Consider the following 19,147-nt stretch of genomic DNA (forward strand, 5'->3'; position numbering starts at 1 on the left):
AGTCAGTCCTCCTCTTCCTCAACCCCCTCCTCCTCCATCTGATTCTTTTCGGCAGGGATGAGCGATCTCATGTAAATCTTTAGCTGGCTAGTGTCCTCAAAGAATTTTGGTCCCTGCGCTGTTTGTACCTTAAGTCTAGCCGGGTACAGCAGGGCAAAGGACTCTCCCTTGTTCGACAGTTCTTTACAGTAGGGTGAGAACTCCCTTCTCTTTTTTGCTACCTCTGCCGAGTAGTCCTGGAACAAATGTAGCTTGTGGCCCTCATAGGTTATTTCGGGAGTTTGCCTGTAGGCTTTAAGGATGAGAGTCTTATCTTTGAAATTTAGCTACTTAATCATAACTTGTCTAGAGAAGGCCTTTTGATTTTCCCTTTGTTGAAGCACTCCAATTCTGTGTGCCCTTTCAGCCACACACGGAATATTTGCACGAGTCAAACCCAACAACCCTGGGAGGACCTGTTCAGCAAAGTCCATAAGAGCAGCGCCAGGAACAGACTCAGGGAGGCCCACCAGACGAATATTATTTCGCCTGGACCTATTTTCAAGATCATCCAGTTTTTCACGTAGAGCTCTATTTTGTTGTTGTAGTTGGATGACATTTAGTGACACCTCTCTCCGTTGACCATCTGTGTCTGCCACCTTTTTGTTCAACTGTAGTTAATCTTGAGGAAAAGATCTTTAGATCTGTGGATAGGGTATCCAGCCCCGTTTGTAATTGCTCTATTTTTGGGAGAAAGAGGGCCGAGAGCTGAGATACTATAGGATGCGTGTCCTGTTGCGGTGGATCCACCGCCTCAGAAGATGTAGCTGGCGGGGAATGGACTTCTACTTGGCTCTTGAGCCTCCTGTCATGTTGGCGCTGTTTGCTGGCCATCTTACCAGTTTTTTTACTATACGGTGTATAATACTTTTGCATACAGAATTGAAAACGACTCCACACCTATAGGAGAAGGAAAACAAGCTGCAAGCCCAGGGTCAGTAGTATGGGTGTCACGTGTCTGTTTCCAGGGGGCCACAATAGGTTTAAAACGGGTATCAAACTGTTCAGAGGAAAGGGCAAAGCGCACAGGGGCACTCTCCACTTTATAACATGTGTACAGTTTCTATCATGTCTCCAGACCTGGATAAGCGATAACCTTCAGTGGGCTGAATTGAACATGTTTGGGGGGAGGGGGAGCAATGGGGGCCCAAAGTGTTCTACTCCATATTTATATGTATAGTCTCTATAGGGAGAAACAAGAAGAGGGAGGGAGAGCCAGTACCGTGTGAAAGGAGCACTAGCAGTTTTCTGGGCCTCAGCTCCTGCTGATCAAGCGTGCTGTGCAAGGCTATTTAACTCCCTTCAATGGTGCTTAATTTCGTCCACTATGATCAATGAGCTGGTTGCATATGTTGTGGGTCTTTATTATAGCTCAAAGTGGATGCGACAGGTTATAGTGGAGGTAGTCACTGGGTGCTTTGATTAATAGTCAAAGTATATCAGGTGTGCACGTGTATTATCAAAGTTCTTAAGACCTAGCTAGGTACAGGGCCTGGAGCACCCTCTTCCTGGTCCCCACGTGGTCAGTAATCTAGTACCTCTAGCCTTTCAGTCTTATGTGGAACGGCTCCAACCCCTCTCTCCCCACCAGTATTTGATATGCGCCAAATCCCTGCCTTAAGAGTATCTGATCGGCTGTTCTGTGCCACCAGCAGTGCTGATTCGGTAGGATCGGGAGGTAGCGACTCTCACCGCTTCTTCCTCTGCGGGGATCCAAGTCCCTTGCCGACAGCTGCAGTTATCCGTCGGTCGGTAGTTTAGTAAGACTCCCAGCGGGGGAGCAGATCACTCGCTCTCCTTGCAGTATAGGTCCGGGCAGTGGTATTAGTGATATCCTGCCAAGGAATGCTGCTTTTTTGGGCTGTTCACCGGTCAGAAACACTACTTTGGGAGATCAAACTTGCGGAGCTCTCCCAAGTTGCTGCCGCCCGTTATGCCCGCCCACCGGAAGTCTCGCCATGATTACTTTATATAAATATATTCAAGGTCCATATACAGAGATGGCAGAAGCTCTGTTTATTCCAAGAAAGTTTGTGACCAGAGGTCACATTTTAAGGTTGGAGGAAAGGAGATTTAATTTCCTACAACGGAAACATTTTTTCACTGTAAGAGCAATAATATTGTGGAACTCATTACCAAAGGAGGTAGTGAATGCCAATATCCTAGATACATTTAAAAATGATTTGGATACATTTCTGTCTATAAACAAAATTCATGGATATGATTGCTAGTATTAAATGGGTCACCTTTTAGTGGGATTATTTAAGCTTAACTGGAGCTTTTTGTATATATTTTAGATTTGTATAGGTTGAACTCGATAGACTTCGGTCTTTTTTCAACCTCATCTACTATGTTACTATGTATGTAACTATGTTATATGGCAGGTGTTTTGCAAGAATGATATCCATGCACTAGAGGGCAGCACTATTTCCTGCCGTGAAGTGCTGTGGACACCTACCTAGATATCTCTTCAACAAAGAATACCCTGTTAATGAAGCAAATAGGAAAATATAATAGAAGTAAATTGGAAACTTTTAAAATGGTATCTTCTGTGTAAATTTTAAAAGAATATTTTGAGTTTCATATCACTTTAAACCATATGAACGTAGTTACTTCATCACAGTGTACTTTGCCTGTTGACATAGTACCTTCATCCAACCTTCTGCATCATGCTGCGGCCCCCGGCTGCTGGCTTAGACAGATGAGACTGCAGCCAGAGGCAGAAGGCATCTGCCTTCACATAGTAAGGTAGCACTGATCCTGCTCCCTTTACCATATAAAGCCATATCGCCAATTTAGACAGTAACACAGAAAGTGTCACTGTCTGTATCTGCTGCAGTGATGCCGTGGGTGGTGTCGGATTGAGGTGGTTGGGTGGGTGGGAGGTGGGCGGGCACCCCATCGCCGGGGCAGGAGGGTGAGGGTTCGCTACCCTATGGAAAATATTTTACTGAGAGGGAGGGATGGATCCACTACACTGTGGAAAAGAGATCATGAGAGGGGGGCTCAACAATATGATCGATTGGAGTGGGGAGGTGGGGATGGATCATGAGAGATGAGAGGGGCCTCTACAATATGATTGCTTGGAGCAGGGATTTGGAGATGGTGAAGAAATATCCCTACACTACAGAAAACATATATTTTTTTTTTTTTTTTTTTTTTTTTTAAGTTTTTATTCAGTTTTAGAAGTATAAGTAACAATTGGGGACAAGCAGGTCCAATTAAAGTTATTGTCAAGACATTGATAAGTCAGAGAACCCTTCCTTAGTGAGGGAAGGGTGCTTTAAACCACCTCCCCCAAGGTCAAACCAAGAAATAAAAGCTCTGACAGACATAGGGGCAAAGGACATCAGATCGACACATATTTTTCTGATCCAAATAAGTCAATATAGATCCAACCATTGGGGAATTCACGTTCCTAAAACACAAAAGGGGAAGAATGGGTAGGATAGGGGAACTTGTGGTGAAAATAATTCACCTAACTTGAACCCTGGTGTGGGCTCTAAATGTGGGTGGGGGGGGGACTAGGGCATATGTATAAAGTTTAGTCCTCAAAAACCCCTAGCACAAGGTATATGGTAGATAAATAGGGGTCCTGAGAACAAAAGCTATTGTACTTCAGGAGGGGATTGTGTACAAGAGGTACATAGTATAATAGACTCTCATTAAACTATTAATATAAACTGAAGCAGCAATGCATATCAACATGAGGAAGGTCACAAGATAATCTTAAAACTGTACTTAGCCTACACCATACCTAGAATCAACAGTACCCAACATATACTGAAACTCGCACACACAGTACCTAGTAAGCTTTGCTCCCGGCACCCAAAGTGCCTAGCACATCCAGTACCAAGGGCAAATAACACCAACAAATAGTACCAAGGACAAATAGTACAAAAATCTGTACCTGGCACCAACAGTACCTGGCACCAACAGTACCTGGCACCAACAGTACGTGGCACCAACAGTACCTGGCACCAACAGAACCTGGCACCAACAGTACCTGGCACAAGCAGTACCCGGCACAATCAGTACCCAGCACAATCAGTACCCAGCACAATCAGTACCCAGCACAATCAGTACCCAACACAATCAGCGCCTAGCACAAACAGCGCCTAGCACAAACAGCACCCAGCACACGCAGTACCCAGCACACGCAGCACCCAGCATACGCAGCACCCAGCACACGCAGCACCCAACACACGCTGTACCCAGCACACGCAGTACCTAGCATAGACAGTACCTAGCACAGACAGTACCTAGCACAGACAGTACCTAGCACAGACAGTACCTAGCACAGACAGTACCTAGCACAGACAGTACCTAGCACAGACAGTACCTAGCACAGACAGTACCTAGCACAGACAGTACCTAGCACAGACAGTACCTAGCACAGACAGTACCTAGCACAGACAGTACCTAGCACAGACAGTACCTAGCACAGACAGTAGCTAGCACAAACAGTAGCTAGCACAAACAGTAGCTAGCACAATCGGTACCTAGCACACGCAGTACCCAGCACAAACAGTACCCAGCACACGCAGCACCTAGCACACGCAGCACCTAGCACACGCAATACCTAGCACACGCAGCACCTAGCACACGCAGCACCTAGCACACGCAGTCCCTAGCACTCGCAGTACCCAGTACACCCGGTATCTAACACACACAGAACCAAAAACAAACAGTACCCAGCTCAAACAGTACCTGGTACAATCTGTCCCCATCGCAAGAAGTACACAACACAATCCCTAACAAACACAGGTAGTGTCTAACACAGTAAGCACCTAGCACAAGCAGCATCCAGTACAAGCAGTGCCTAGCGCACACTGAACCTAGGATAAACAGTTCCTGGCACCAAAATCATGTAAATTTAAAGTCACGTCAGAGCCACACCATGAGAAAACAAACAAGTAGTGTAGAGAACTGACATTAACCAGCTATATGCTAAAGAACTCTTATAGTATTACGTATATATTTATTTAACCCTATAAGGCGCTTTAAACCTAAGGTACTGAGTTGATGTATCGATAGCCTTATCTGCTTCGCTGTCCCTGCACAGTTCTCCAGGGGCCACCCACCAACCCCTGAGGACTGTTAACATGTAGAAGTAATGGGCCTATGTATAACCTTAGATTAATTAGCAAATAAAGCATTAAGGCAGCATGGTTCAAGTGATATAATAAATGACAGCCTTGGCACTTTTGCTTTATATCTTAAAGTGCAAACTGCATTAATTCTTTTGGATGTAAAGTGAGAGCATAAATAAATAAAAATGGTTAAATTGGGCGTAGTGCACTATAGGGTGTATAGTTAATTTAATGAGTTATAGCTGGCAAATTGAAATATATAGACCACAACTATTCTAGGGGAATAAACAATGAATATCTCTAATCTGGGTTTAAAAAGGGTATGGAAAGGACATATATTTGTATAATGGGTAGAGCATATAGGGAGGAAAATCTGATTCCTACCTCTTTGTAGTCACTGTGACGTAAGAAACAAGGATTAGTATGCAATGTCATATGATAATATATACTCTACCTACATCATAAACTACAGGTTGACTTAGGTACACTTTATAAATGAGAGGGCTTTACTTTTTTGGACCTTCTGAATCCCAAACACATTGTAAGCCTGAGCGTCACTTGAGGATAAAATACCCACGTGTACATTACACATCATATGGGTAGACTATAATACAGTAATACATGTTTATAATATAGGATCAGTCATATGAGTAGCTAACATGGGCATCTAAGTTTGAAGTCAGAGCCAGCCAGAATAATAACTGACCCCAGGTTCCCAGAGATACAGCCAAAACATACTTAAATTGTTAGTGAAATATCAGACCCAAAAAGAGAGTAAACCACCAAACTTTCAACCCATCTACCCAAGGTATTGATCATTATACTGATGTGGAAAACAAAGGGTTATCGGTGAAGTGTATACATAACCAACTCAAATAACCCAGCTCCAGGAAATTGCCATGGGCAGCCTAGGTATATGACAAAACATATAGCATGGAAAAATCAGTGTTAAAGCACAGAAGGGAGCACTATATAGATCTGAAAACTAAGGCCTAGATTTGGAGTTCGGCGGTAAAAGGGCTGTTAACGCTCCGCGGGCTTTTTTCTGGCCGCACCATAAATTTAACTCTGGTATCGAGAGTTCAAACAAATGCTGCGTTAGGCTCCAAAAAAGGAGCGTAGAGCATTTGTACCGCAAATGCAACTCTCGATACCAGAGTTGCTTACGGACGCGGCCATCCTCAAAAACGTGCTCGTGCACGATTCCCCCATAGAAAACAATGGGACTGTTTGAGCTGAAAAAAAACCTAACACCTGCAAAAAAGCAGCGTTCAGCTCCTAACGCAGCCCCATTGTTTCCTATGGGGAAACACTTCCTACGTCTGCACCTAACACTCTAACATGTACCCCGAGTCTAAACACCCCTAACCTTACACTTATTAACCCCTAATCTGCCGCCCCCGCTATCGCTGACCCCTGCATTTTTTTTTTAAACCCTAATCTGCCGCTCCGTAAACCGCCGCAACCTACGTTATCCCTATGTACCCCTAATCTGCTGCCCCTAACACCGCCGACCCCTATATTATATTTATTAACCCCTAATCTGCCCCCCACGTCGTCGCCGACACCTGCCTACACTTATTAACCCCTAATCCGCCTCACTAACCCTATCATAAATAGTATTAACCCCTAATCTGCCCTCCCTAACATCGCTGACACCTAACTTCAATTATTAACCCCTAATCTGACGACCGGAGCTCACCGCTATTCTAATAAATGTATTAACCCCTAAAGCTAAGTCTAACCCTAACACTAACACCCCCCTAACGTAAATATAATTTACATCTAACGAAATAAATTAACTCTTATTAAATAAATTATTCCTATTTAAAGCTAAATACTTACCTGTAAAATAAATCCTAATATAGCTACAATATAAATTATAATTATATTATAACTATTTTAGGATTAATATTTATTTTACAGGCAACTTTGTAATTATTTTAACCAGGTACAATAGCTATTAAATAGTTAAGAACTATTTAATTGTTACCTAGTTAAAATAATAACAAAATTTACCTGTAAAATAAATCCTAACCTAAGATATAATTAAACCTAACACTACCCTATCAATAAATTAATTAAATAAACTACCTACAATTAACCTAACACTACACTATCAATAAATTAATTAAACACAATTCCTAGAATTAAATACAATTAAATAAACTAGCTAAAGTACAAAAAATAAAAAAGAACTAAGTTACAAAAAATAAAAAAATATTTACAAACATAAGAAAAATATTACAACAATTTTAAACTAATTACACCTACTCTAAGCCCCCTAATAAAATAACAAAGCCCCCCAAAATAAAAAATTCCCTACCCTATGCTAAATTAAAAAAGTTACAAGCTCTTTTACCTTACCAGCCCTGAACAGGGCCCTTTGCGGGGCATGCCCCAAGAATTTCAGCTCTTTTGCCTGTAAAAGAATAAATACAATACCCCCCCCCCCCAACATTACAACCCACCACCCACATACCCCTAATCTAACCCAAACCCCCCTTAAATAAACCTAACACTAAGCCCCTGAAGATCTTCCTACCTTGTCTTCACCATCCAGGTTCACCGATCCGTCCTGAAGAGCTCCTCCGATGTCCTGATCCAAGCCCAAGCGGGGGGCTGAAGAGGTCCATGATCCGGTCAAAGTCTTCATCCAAGCGGGGCAGAAGAGGATCTTCCATCCGATTGAAGTCATCATCCAGGCGGCATCTTCTATGGTCTTCCATCCGGAGCGAAGCGGCAGGATCCTGAAGACCTCCAGCGCGGAACATCCATCCGGACCGACGACTGAACGACGAATGACTGTTCCTTTAAGGGACGTCATCCAAGATGGCGTCCCTCGAATTCCGATTGGCTGATAGGATTCTATCAGCCAATCGGAATTAAGGTAGGAATTTTCTGATTGGCTGATGGAATCAGCCAATCAGAATCTAGTTCAATCCGATTGGCTGATCCAATCAGCCAATCAGATTGAGCTCGCATTCTATTGGCTGATCGGAACAGCCAATAGAATGCGAGCTCAATCTGATTGGCTGATTGGATCAGCCAATCGGATTGAACTAGATTCTGATTGGCTGATTCCATCAGCCAATCAGAAAATTCCTACCTTAATTCCGATTGGCTGATAGAATCCTATCAGCCAATCGGAATTCGAGGGACGCCATCTTGGATGACGTCCCTTAAAGGAACAGTCATTCGTCGTTCAGTCGTCGGTCCGGATGGATGTTCCGCGCTGGAGGTCTTCAGGATCCTGCCGCTTCGCTCCGGATGGAAGACCATAGAAGATGCCGCCTGGATGATGACTTCAATCGGATGGAAGATCCTCTTCTGCCCCGCTTGGATGAAGACTTTGACCGGATCATGGACCTCTTCAGCCCCCCGCTTGGGCTTGGATCAGGACATCGGAGGAGCTCTTCAGGACGGATCGGTGAACCTGGATGGTGAAGACAAGGTAGGAAGATCTTCAGGGGCTTAGTGTTAGGTTTATTTAAGGGGGGTTTGGGTTAGATTAGGGGTATGTGGGTGGTGGGTTGTAATGTTGGGGGGGGGTATTGTATTTATTCTTTTACAGGCAAAAGAGCTGAAATTCTTGGGGCATGCCCCGCAAAGGGCCCTGTTCAGGGCTGGTAAGGTAAAAGAGCTTGTAACTTTTTTAATTTAGCATAGGGTAGGGAATTTTTTATTTTGGGGGGCTTTGTTATTTTATTAGGGGGCTTAGAGTAGGTGTAATTAGTTTAAAATTGTTGTAATATTTTTCTTATGTTTGTAAATATTTTTTTATTTTTTGTAACTTAGTTCTTTTTTATTTTTTGTACTTTAGCTAGTTTATTTAATTGTATTTATTTGTAGGAATTGTGTTTAATTAATTTATTGATAGTGTAGTGTTAGGTTAATTGTAGGTAATTGTAGGTAGTTTATTTAATTAATTTATTGATAGGGTAGTGTTAGGTTTAATTATATCTTAGGTTAGGATTTATTTTACAGGTAAATTTTGTTATTATTTTAACTAGGTAACAATTAAATAGTTCTTAACTATTTAATAGCTATTGTACCTGGTTAAAATAATTACAAAGTTGCCTGTAAAATAAATATTAATCCTAAAATAGTTATAATATAATTATAATTTATATTGTAGCTATATTAGGATTTATTTTACAGGTAAGTATTTAGCTTTAAATAGGAATAATTTATTTAATAAGAGTTAATTTATTTCGTTAGATGTAAATTATATTTAAGTTAGGGGGGTGTTAGTGTTAGGGTTAGACTTAGCTTTAGGGGTTAATACATTTATTAGAATAGCGGTGAGCTCCGCTCGGCAGATTAGGGGTTAATAATTGAAGGTAGGTGTCGGCGATGTTAGGGAGGGCAGATTAGGGGTTAATACTATTTATGATAGGGTTAGTGAGGCGGGTTAGGGGTTAATAACTTTATTATAGTAGCGCTCAGGTCCGCTCGGCAGATTAGGGGTTAATAAGTGTAGGCAGGTGTCGGCGACGTTGAGGGGGGCAGATTAGGGGTTAATAAATATAATATAGGGGTCGGCGGTGTTAGGGGTAGCAGATTAGGGGTACATAAGGATAACGTAGGTGGCGGCGCTTTGCGGTCGGAAGATTAGGGGTTAATTATTTTAAGTAGCTGGCGGCGACGTTGTGGGGGGCAGATTAGGGGTTAATAAATGTAATACAGGGGTCGGCGGGGTTAGGGGCAGCAGATTAGGGGTACATAAGTATAACGTAGGTGGCGGTCGGCAGATTAGGGGTTAAAAATTTTAATCGAGTGGCGGCGATGTGGGGGGAGCTTGGTTTAGGGGTACATAGGTAGTTTATGGGTGTTAGTGTACTTTAGGGTACAGTAGTTAAGAGCTTTATGAACCGGCGTTAGCCAGAAAGCTCTTAACTCCTGCTATTTTCAGGCGGCTGGAGTTTTGTCGTTAGAGCTCTAACGCTCACTTCAGAAACGACTCTAAATACCGGCGTTAGAAAGATCCCATTGAAAAGATAGGATACGCAAATGGCGTAGGGGGATCTGCGGTATGGAAAAGTCGCGGCTGAAAAGTGAGCGTTAGACCCTTTAATCACTGACTCCAAATACCAGCGGGCGGCCAAAACCAGCGTTAGGAGCCTCTAACGCTGGTTTTCACGGCTACCGCCGAACTCCAAATCTAGGCCTTAGTTTGCAGCTGTAAGCGTCACCATAGCTCAAGATGTAGAGATGCAGAATGAGCAAGTGGTAAGGGATAGCAAGTGAAGTGATAGCAAGTGAAGTTATCACATTTATTAGATTTAGTTCCACCCTTTGGAGACCCTGATCAAGTGCATGCTTCACTTTCTCTTTCCAAGTTACTGGCGCGGCCATCTTAGCAGTGTTATCCACGTTGTCTAATGTCCTCCAAAAGATAGCAGTAACGTAGGGAATTGAATGAAAGATCACCATGATGGATGTGTGTGGTAGCAATTTATATAACTTAGGAAGTTAATGTCCGTGTTCCAAGTGCTGGCAATCTATGGGTATCATTTCTTTTTTCCAATCATTTCTGAAGAGCCCAGGTCAGGTTGCCATCAGTATATCAGCTCCTATAAGATGTAAAGTATTTGCAAAGTTAGTCTACCCCAAAATACATAGATTACACCATATCTATGTTAAATAGATAAGCAAGTTGCTATATTTAACCAGGTTTTTGTAGATTATTAGCTGGAGCTCAGATCCTGGACGTCTGCTCTCTTTGCAGGCTAGCTCCGCCCCCCTGAAAACATTTTTTTTAATTAATAAATATAAATTTATTTTTAAAATGTATATGGAGAAGATTATTAAGAAGTGGGAAGGGTTAGAAATCTGTTTGAGAGGGATCAGAGAGGTGGGAGGGTAAAGGGGATCGTACACTGCAAAAATCATAAATCAAATTATTTTAAAAAACCCAAAAAAACTAAGACTTTATACTGGCAGACTGTCGGCCAATACCAAAGATGGTGGTGAGAAGTGTGCTCAGTATGGGTTCATGCCTTGGTGGAAAGACCACAACTCTCATTATTTCTGTAGGTCTTGGTAGCCTTGATTGCAGATACATGGCTATCTAATAAAGCTAGTATGAATTCATCTGAAAAATCCATATTTGCACATCCTAATGGCTGCTGAATGGCTGTTTTCTCATATAACTGCTCACTTTACCAAGGATTTTTACAATAATTCTAGTTATATTTATTGCAGAGCTCATAACGAATCCAAGTATTCCTTTATCTCAATAATATTCTTCTTCTTTCTTCTTCCAAGTATGTTGCTTTCAATTTCATTTGTCATGTCTTTTGTGCACAGACACAGATATTCACCTTTAACTGATCTGCCTTCCAGTCAATCTTTGATCTTGTTCACTACTACTACTTTTATCTATAGAAACTACTTTATATATTTAAATACAATAAATAATTTTATCTACTATCACCTATATGTTCTGTAACACTGTGCAACAAGCATACCAGAAATGAGAGGCAATTCTTAATGGAAATGATTTATATAATTATTATTATTTTATGTCCTGATTCTGTAAAATGTGATGCTTACCTGATAAATTAGTCTATTTCCTGGCAGGGAAAGTCCATAAATTCATTAATTACTGTTGGGAATTCAATAAATGGCCACCAGGAGGAGGAAAAGGCACCCCAACCAAGGCTTATAAATATCCCTTCCACTTCCCCTACTCCCCCAGTCATTCAGCCGAGGAAATAATGAAAAGCAGGAGAAACACCAGGGGTTTAGAGGTGCTAGAAAATAAGAAAAAATAAACACCTTAAAACTAATAGGGCATGTTGTGGACTCTCCCTGCCAGGAAAGAAAATAATTTATCAAGTAAGCATACATTTTGTTTTCTTTCCAATGGCAGGGAGAGTCCACAAATTCACTCATTACTGTTGGGAATCCAGTACCCAAGCTAGAGAGTACACAGAATAAGCAGGGAGCAAATATAAGGCTGGCAGACCCATCTGAAGGCACCACTGCTTGAAGCACTTGTTTCCCAGATGAAGCCTCAGCTTATTATTATATTCCTCCAATTGAAATAAGGCTTACCAGTGTTGTCTACGCGTTTCAGCCTTCTCTGGGCCTTTATCAAGACTGGTGTATGTTGCTTACTGATGGCCTTATATAGGGGATGTATAATTACAACCGGAAGTGCTTTGATTTAGCCACTTCCGGTTTGAAGATTTTTGTGTTAATCAAAAATAATAAAGCTGAGTCAGATAGGTTATTTCTTGTCATAATTAGTACATCAAGAGTTGTTGTATTGTATTACTAGTATTTGGAGGGTCTTTGTTTATAATTTATCATGTGTTTGTAAATACGCCGTGTTTGTTTGTGACGTCACTTCCGGTTTGGCCACTTCCGGTTTGACGATTTTTGTGTTTATCAAAAATAATAAAGCTGAGTCAGATAGGTTATTTCTTGTCATAATTAGTACATCAAAAGTTGCTGTATTGTATTACTAGTATTTGGAGGGTCTTTGTTTATAATTTATCATGTGTTTGTAAATACGCCGTGTTTGTTTGTGACGTCACTTCCGGTTTAGCCATATCCGGTTTGACGATTTTTGTTGGTCACAAATAGTTAATAACTAAGTCTACTAGCCTTTTTGTTATCACAGTTAATGAATGGAATGATGCTTTGGTTGAATTTCTAATGTTTGGGAGATCTATGTTTATAGTCTATCGTTTGTTTATAGATCCTCCTTATTGTCTGTGACGTCACTTCCTGTTGTCAATATAAATCTGTTTGTTATTAAAGGTGTGACATAGGTTAATTCTAGTATACATGATTGGTGTTTCTTTCGAACAGTTTATGCGCTAAATTTGTCCCTAGGGAGTTAGTGATGAGCCCTTCATGATCAGTGTATTTTATAACTTAGAGTTATATTATGATCTGAGGACTATTGTATAGATGGTTTGAGTAATATCTCCATAAAAGGTTGGAGCAGAAGGATAAAGAGTTATACACCAAATAGTGCAGATCTTAGAATAGTTTCATTCCTATATATTATGTGTAATCCCTCATATGGTTAAATGTTATTTTATTCAATTTGCATTATTCACTCTTGTGAATGACTATTAACCCTACGATGAAAAAAATAAAATAAAATAAAATAAAAATAAAAGATAATAATGAAAATATATACATATGAACTAGATTTTTAATTGTATGCTTATAGTATGTTTTGAATATATTTGGAATATAGTGTTCTCAGTATGATTAAGATTAGCCAATTTCTTATGCAGAACATAGAAAGGGCAGAAATCTGATCCTAGATAGAGCTGGCAGTAAAGCCTTTCTCCAGACCACCGTGGAGAGGCAAAATAATTCAAGCAACTCTCCCCTTGAGCCAAGGAAAACCTTGTACTTAACACATACACATAGCAAAGTAGGTATGCCACACCTGTGGAAAATACGCAGGGTAACCGGCTGTAATGTCCCTTTAAGTAATGTCCCTTTTAAGTAATGTTCCTTTTAGTAAACTCCACCTATTTACCCTTTATAGCCTCATTTCCTTTTTGGTTCTTGGCTTGATTATTTTGTTTAAGCAGAGTATCTGAATTGTACCCTGCCTAGTGTCTCATATTCAAGTCAAATTTAACTCTCTAACAACTTGTACTTTTGTATTGGAGTTATTGGAACTCTTTTGCTGAATTTACTAGTATTCACCTGAGCTCAACTTATTTTCTTATTTTTTTCACCTTTGATTGACTGCATCCTGATAATTAGCTGTGCTGCTCCTGTGTCTCTCTGCTGCAGTCACTGCTCCATGCTGCTGTAATCATTGCAGCCTCAGTTACCTGGATTGCCGGGTCTACTTGCAGCACGTATCACTACGCCTGCTTTCTTCCATTACCAGTCACTACATGCTGTGTAAAACTATCACAGCTCATCTGAAGTTTGCTTACCTTCTGCCAGAACCTACCTGCTCTACTTACCGGAGTCTAGCTACATCATCTCAGGGGAAGCAAGTATTCATCATCCAAATACCACCGGATAAGCAAGTATACTAACTGTGCTAATTACTTGTATATAGACTTGCCTTTAACAGCTGCAACTTACTAATCCATGCTTGCTTGTTACTTATTTTGGATCACTGCTCTCATTGGAATTGCAACCTTTAGTGTTCCTCATTTACTAAGTTCTTATTTTGTTTGCTAATATATATATATATATATACAGATTATATATATATATATATATATATATATATATATATATATATATATATATATATATACAGGTAGCCCTCAGTTTACGCCGGGGTTAGGTTCCAGAAGGAATGGTTGTAAATCGAAACCGTTGTAAATTGAAACCCAGTTTATAATGTAAGTCAATGGGAAGTGAGGGAGTTAGGTTCCAGGCCCCTCTCAAAATTGTCATAAGTAACACCTAATACATTATTTTTAAAGCTTTGAAATGAAGACTTTAAATGCTAAGCAGCATTATAAACCTAATAAAAGAATCACACAACACAGAATATATAATTAAACTAAGTTAAATGAACAAAAACATGTGCTAAACAGCATTATAAACCTAATAAAATAATCACACAACACAGACTTCACTTGCATTTTTCTGCAAACAGTTCTTTCTATGCATTCCAATCTGAACTGATTTATAGACAGGAATATCTTGTTCCGTTAAAATCTGCTCGATAGCTCAGGTCTGGTTAAACTGATTAATTTCAGCTTGCTTGGCTGCAACACAAGCGGACAGCTCCACCTACTGGCTATTTTAATCAATGCACTGCTTCTCAATGCTTTTCAATAGTAGTCACATGACTAGAAAAAAGGTTGTTATTCTGAAACGGTGCAAATTGAACCGTTGTAAACCGAGGGCCACCTGTATATATAATCTTTACCTGGGTTATTTCCATTGCACTAAATTGCTGTATTTCTTATTACCAAGTGTTAAGTCTCATATCATTTGGTGTTTGAATGCTACAGCTACACAACAAACTATTTATAAAATAGACCTATGTTAAACATTACAGTCATTACACCGGCTTACTAGCCTGAATCAGGGTATCATTGACCCTCTCAGAACCTCTTTTGGACAGTGCTAAGCGTTCAATCCCCACGCAGTCACCCTCAGAGAATCTAGTTGGAAAGGAACGGACCTAGAAGTAGAAGGTCCACTCGGAGAAGCAACCTCCACAGAGGGGAGGATGACATCTTCTTCTTAAAAAATAGTCCCACTGCTTTCTGAACCCAGGACCTTCTACGTGTGAAGCAGACGTGATAACCACTACACTATGCGAGAGTATGAGCAGCAATCTCCACAGAGCTGCTAACATATCCCCCAACACTGCCTGAGGATCTCTTGATCTCAACCCGTATCTGGGCAGTTTAGAGACGAGATGTCATGAGGTCTATCTCCAGAACCTCTCTACCAGAGAGTTAGGTTGAAGAACACCTCAGGGAGAAGAGACCACTCCCCAGGATGGAAGGTCTGACTGCTCAGAAAATCCATCTCCCATAGTCCATCTCCAGCTGAGAAGGGCTGAAAGGGGACAATCGAGACTCCGCCCCTACCGCAGGAAGCGAGAGACACCTCTCTCAATGCCAGGGAACTCCCTGCCCCCCCTAAGAATGAAATAAGCCACAGATGTTAAGTTGACTTATTGAGAACTGAGAAACTGGACAGAACGAAGAGAGGCCACGCCCTCAAGCAATTGAAGATGGCTTTCAAATCCAGACAGTTGATGGGAAGAAAAAACTCAACGAGCAACCAGGTTCCCTGCCCCTTCAAAGGACTCCAAACTATACCCCAGCCCCGAGAGGCTGGCATCCGTAGACATTTCTTTCCAGAGAAAGCATGCACGCAGACCTCCATCACCATTATAAATTGAGCGGTCGAGTTTCCCTCCTAGTTTAGAGGCAAATAATTGACTTGGGGAGTAGGGGAAGTGGAAGGGCTATATATAAGCTTTGGCTGTGGTGTCTTTGCCTCCTCCTGGTGGCCAGGTGTTGAATTCCCAACACTAATTAATGAATTTGTGGTCTCTCCCTGCCATTGGAAAGAAAATACAACAGCATTAATTTCTATTTCAGTAAGTGACAATATGGGATGCTAAGGAGTGCTTAAAAATAGTCCCTAATGTCCAGTAAAACAACTGATAAGCCTTAGCGTGGTAGCTGGTGAAAGGTTCCCACTCCCCTTGTAATTCAGTTCCGGTCAAATATTCTCACAATAAGATAATTATGTCAATAATAAAAAACATTAATTCCATTTTGTTTCTTTTCAACAGGTGGATTCACAAACTGTAATAATCCTAGTCATGATCGGAGTGCTGATGCTTCTTTCAATCTTTTTCAAAATCAAAGAAGCCACACGGGAAACGTATGTTCTGAATGTGGAAAATGTTTTACCTGGAAGTCTTTTCTTATTAAGCACCAGAAAACTCATACAGGAGAGAGAGAATTTTCATGTTCTGAATGTGGCAAATGTTTCACTCAGAAATCATCTCTAATGGATCATATGAAGGTTCATACAGGAGAGAAAGCATTTTCATGTTCTGAATGTGGGAAGTGTTTTACCTGGAGATCAGCTCTTCATAAACATCTGAAAACTCATACGGGAGAGAAATCATTTTCATGTTCTGAATGTGGGATATGTTTTACCTGGAAAGCATATCTTATTAACCACCAGAAAATTCACACAGGAGAGAAACCATTTTCATGTTCTGAATGTGGGAAATGTTTTATTCGAAAGTCACATCTTATTACTCATCTGACTATTCATACAAGAGAGAAAGCATTTTCATGTCCAGAATGTGGAAAATATTTTACTCAGAAATCATCTCTTATTAGGCATCAGACAGTTCATAAAGGGGAGAAAGGATTTCCATGTATTGAATGTGGAAAGTATTTTACTCAGAAATCATCTCTTAATAGGCATCAGAAAATTCATAAAGGAGAGAAAAAATTTTCCTGTTCTAAATGTGGGAAATGTTTTACTCAGAAAGGATATCTTCTTACTCATCAGAAAATTCATTTTAAAGGAAATTAGAGCTTAATCACTTACATGCAGAGGTGTGACGACTACATGTCGTCTTCTGTAGAGCTCACTTTTGGATTTGCACCTCAAGTGGTTATGAAGTGGCTCAGTGTGTTTTCATTTGAATACCCAAAGGCCATTGATGATATGTTGATAACCCCTTCTTTGAAATTTAGGTACTGTTGAGGGCATTATAGTCAGTTGATCACTGAAGTGACAGTGTTTCTCTAGCTGGAATTAAAATGTACCAGGTGTACAAGGTGAGCCACTAGATTAGCATCAAATGTGCAAGAGGCACCCAGAAGACCTTGTCTGGATTATGATGGACCCTGGATGTATAGAATGCACTGTACTGAAGTATGCTTTTGATTTTCAATAGCTAATTTCTATAGAACAACAATGGTTTTTTTGTTTTCTTAATTTCTGCTTATTTTGGGGAGGTTACCTAATACAATTATAGATCTACAAATGGTTTGACTACACAGCTGACAAACAAAAGCCACGCACTGTAACCAGTTTGTTAAAATTATAATAAAAATATGAATGTGGCACTTTTGTTGTAGTTTTTCTTTAATCTATAAATATATATATATTTCCTAAGATATGGAGAGTCCACAACGTCATTCAATTACTAGTGGGAATATCACTCCTGGCCAGCAGGAGGAGGCAAAGAGCAGCAAAGCTGTTAAGTATAACTCCCCTACCCACAATCCCCAGTCATTCTCTTTGCCTCTGTCAATGGAGGAGGTGAAGTTTTGGTGTCTGAAGAAATTAATTACTTTTTTGGGTACTTTTCCCTGCAAGCAAGGATTTGGGTTTAGCCGAGTCCACGTCAATCTCTTCAGTAGAGTAGTGGTGGCTTTTAAGCAGTTAGGAAGTTGTGAGGTTGTCCTTACTTTGTTTTCCTAACATATGCCTAGCCTTGTTATAGAAAACCAGAGTTGGCTACTTTGTTCTTTCTTTTTTTCTACAGGTCTCTGTAAGGAATATGTGTCCTTTCACGCCTTGTGAGCTGGTGTCCTGCCTGACAGTTGTATTGCAGGTAAGTGCTTTTGTCTTCTAGGTATTAGAGACTTGCACTTCAAGAAAATTTTGCTGCAATTTCTTTTTGAGACATTTTATATCCTTTAGTTAGGATTTTTTTTTGTCAGGGTGCAGGCAATGATGACTTGGAGACTGAAGGGTTATTAAGAGCTTTCAGGATGTATGCTTAGCCTTAATTTTTATTTCTCTTATATATGGGGCTTGTTTGTGCACAACAAGTGCACAACAAGTATAAAGCTTGCAGTCGCATGCAGGTCATGGCTTTTAATTCACTTTAGTATGTGTAGACAGTGAATATGCCGTTCAGATCTTTTTCTCTCAAGATGTGGGCGTGTTTTTGTACAGATCGTTCTATTTTAAACATGTTGCCGGTCTTTTTGTAGAAGCGTGCACTTTTTATTCAGCTGCATTCTTGTTGTTTGGGCCGGATGGAATAGTTTTTTCTTGGGGAAATTTGTATATGCTATATAGATATGGATCAAGAATCCCCTGTTTGTGATAAATGCCTGTTATGCCTTGAGGCACAACTTGCTTTGCCTATGCAATTCTGTGCTGTTTGCTTGGATAAAGCTTTGCAAAATAAAAATAAATTGTTGCCCTCTGAGCCCAATGAAGTCTCTCAGGTTAATGCTGTTCAAGCAATGTCACAGCTTTCTCCCCAAACGTCCCAAGCCTCAATGATATCACATGCAGTGCCCTGCAGTTCCTCTCAATCACCTGGAGGGGTTTATTTGCCTGCAGATTTTGCTGCACAGATATCTCTACGGTATCTGCAGCATTATCTGCTTTTCCTGTATTGGGAAAACGCAAGAGGAAAACTAAACACTTATCAGATAGTAAGGTGTCATAAGTCTGATGGGGAGGATACCTCGGTAGCTTCTGAGGGTGAAATCTCAGATTCAGACAGTGTAACTCCTTTGCCTGATACTGAAGAAGTAAACTTCAGATTTAAT

At 40.5% G+C, this 19,147-nt stretch overlaps 1 protein-coding gene across 1 annotated transcript in view; it reads left to right on the forward strand.

Moving 5' to 3' along the window:
- LOC128666705 (gastrula zinc finger protein XlCGF8.2DB-like) overlaps positions 1–17,699 on the forward strand; it is a 67,332-nt gene extending 49,633 nt beyond the window's left edge. Inside the window, exon 5 of the mRNA XM_053721447.1 lies at positions 16,402–17,699. Coding sequence (XP_053577422.1) covers positions 16,402–17,162 — 761 coding nt within the window. The 3' untranslated portion in view covers positions 17,163–17,699. The remainder of the gene's footprint in view (positions 1–16,401) is intronic.
- Positions 17,700–19,147: the final 1,448 nt, after the last annotated feature.

Source organism: Bombina bombina, chromosome 7 (assembly GCF_027579735.1).
Source record: "Bombina bombina isolate aBomBom1 chromosome 7, aBomBom1.pri, whole genome shotgun sequence".
NCBI classification, from domain to species: domain Eukaryota; kingdom Metazoa; phylum Chordata; class Amphibia; order Anura; family Bombinatoridae; genus Bombina; species Bombina bombina.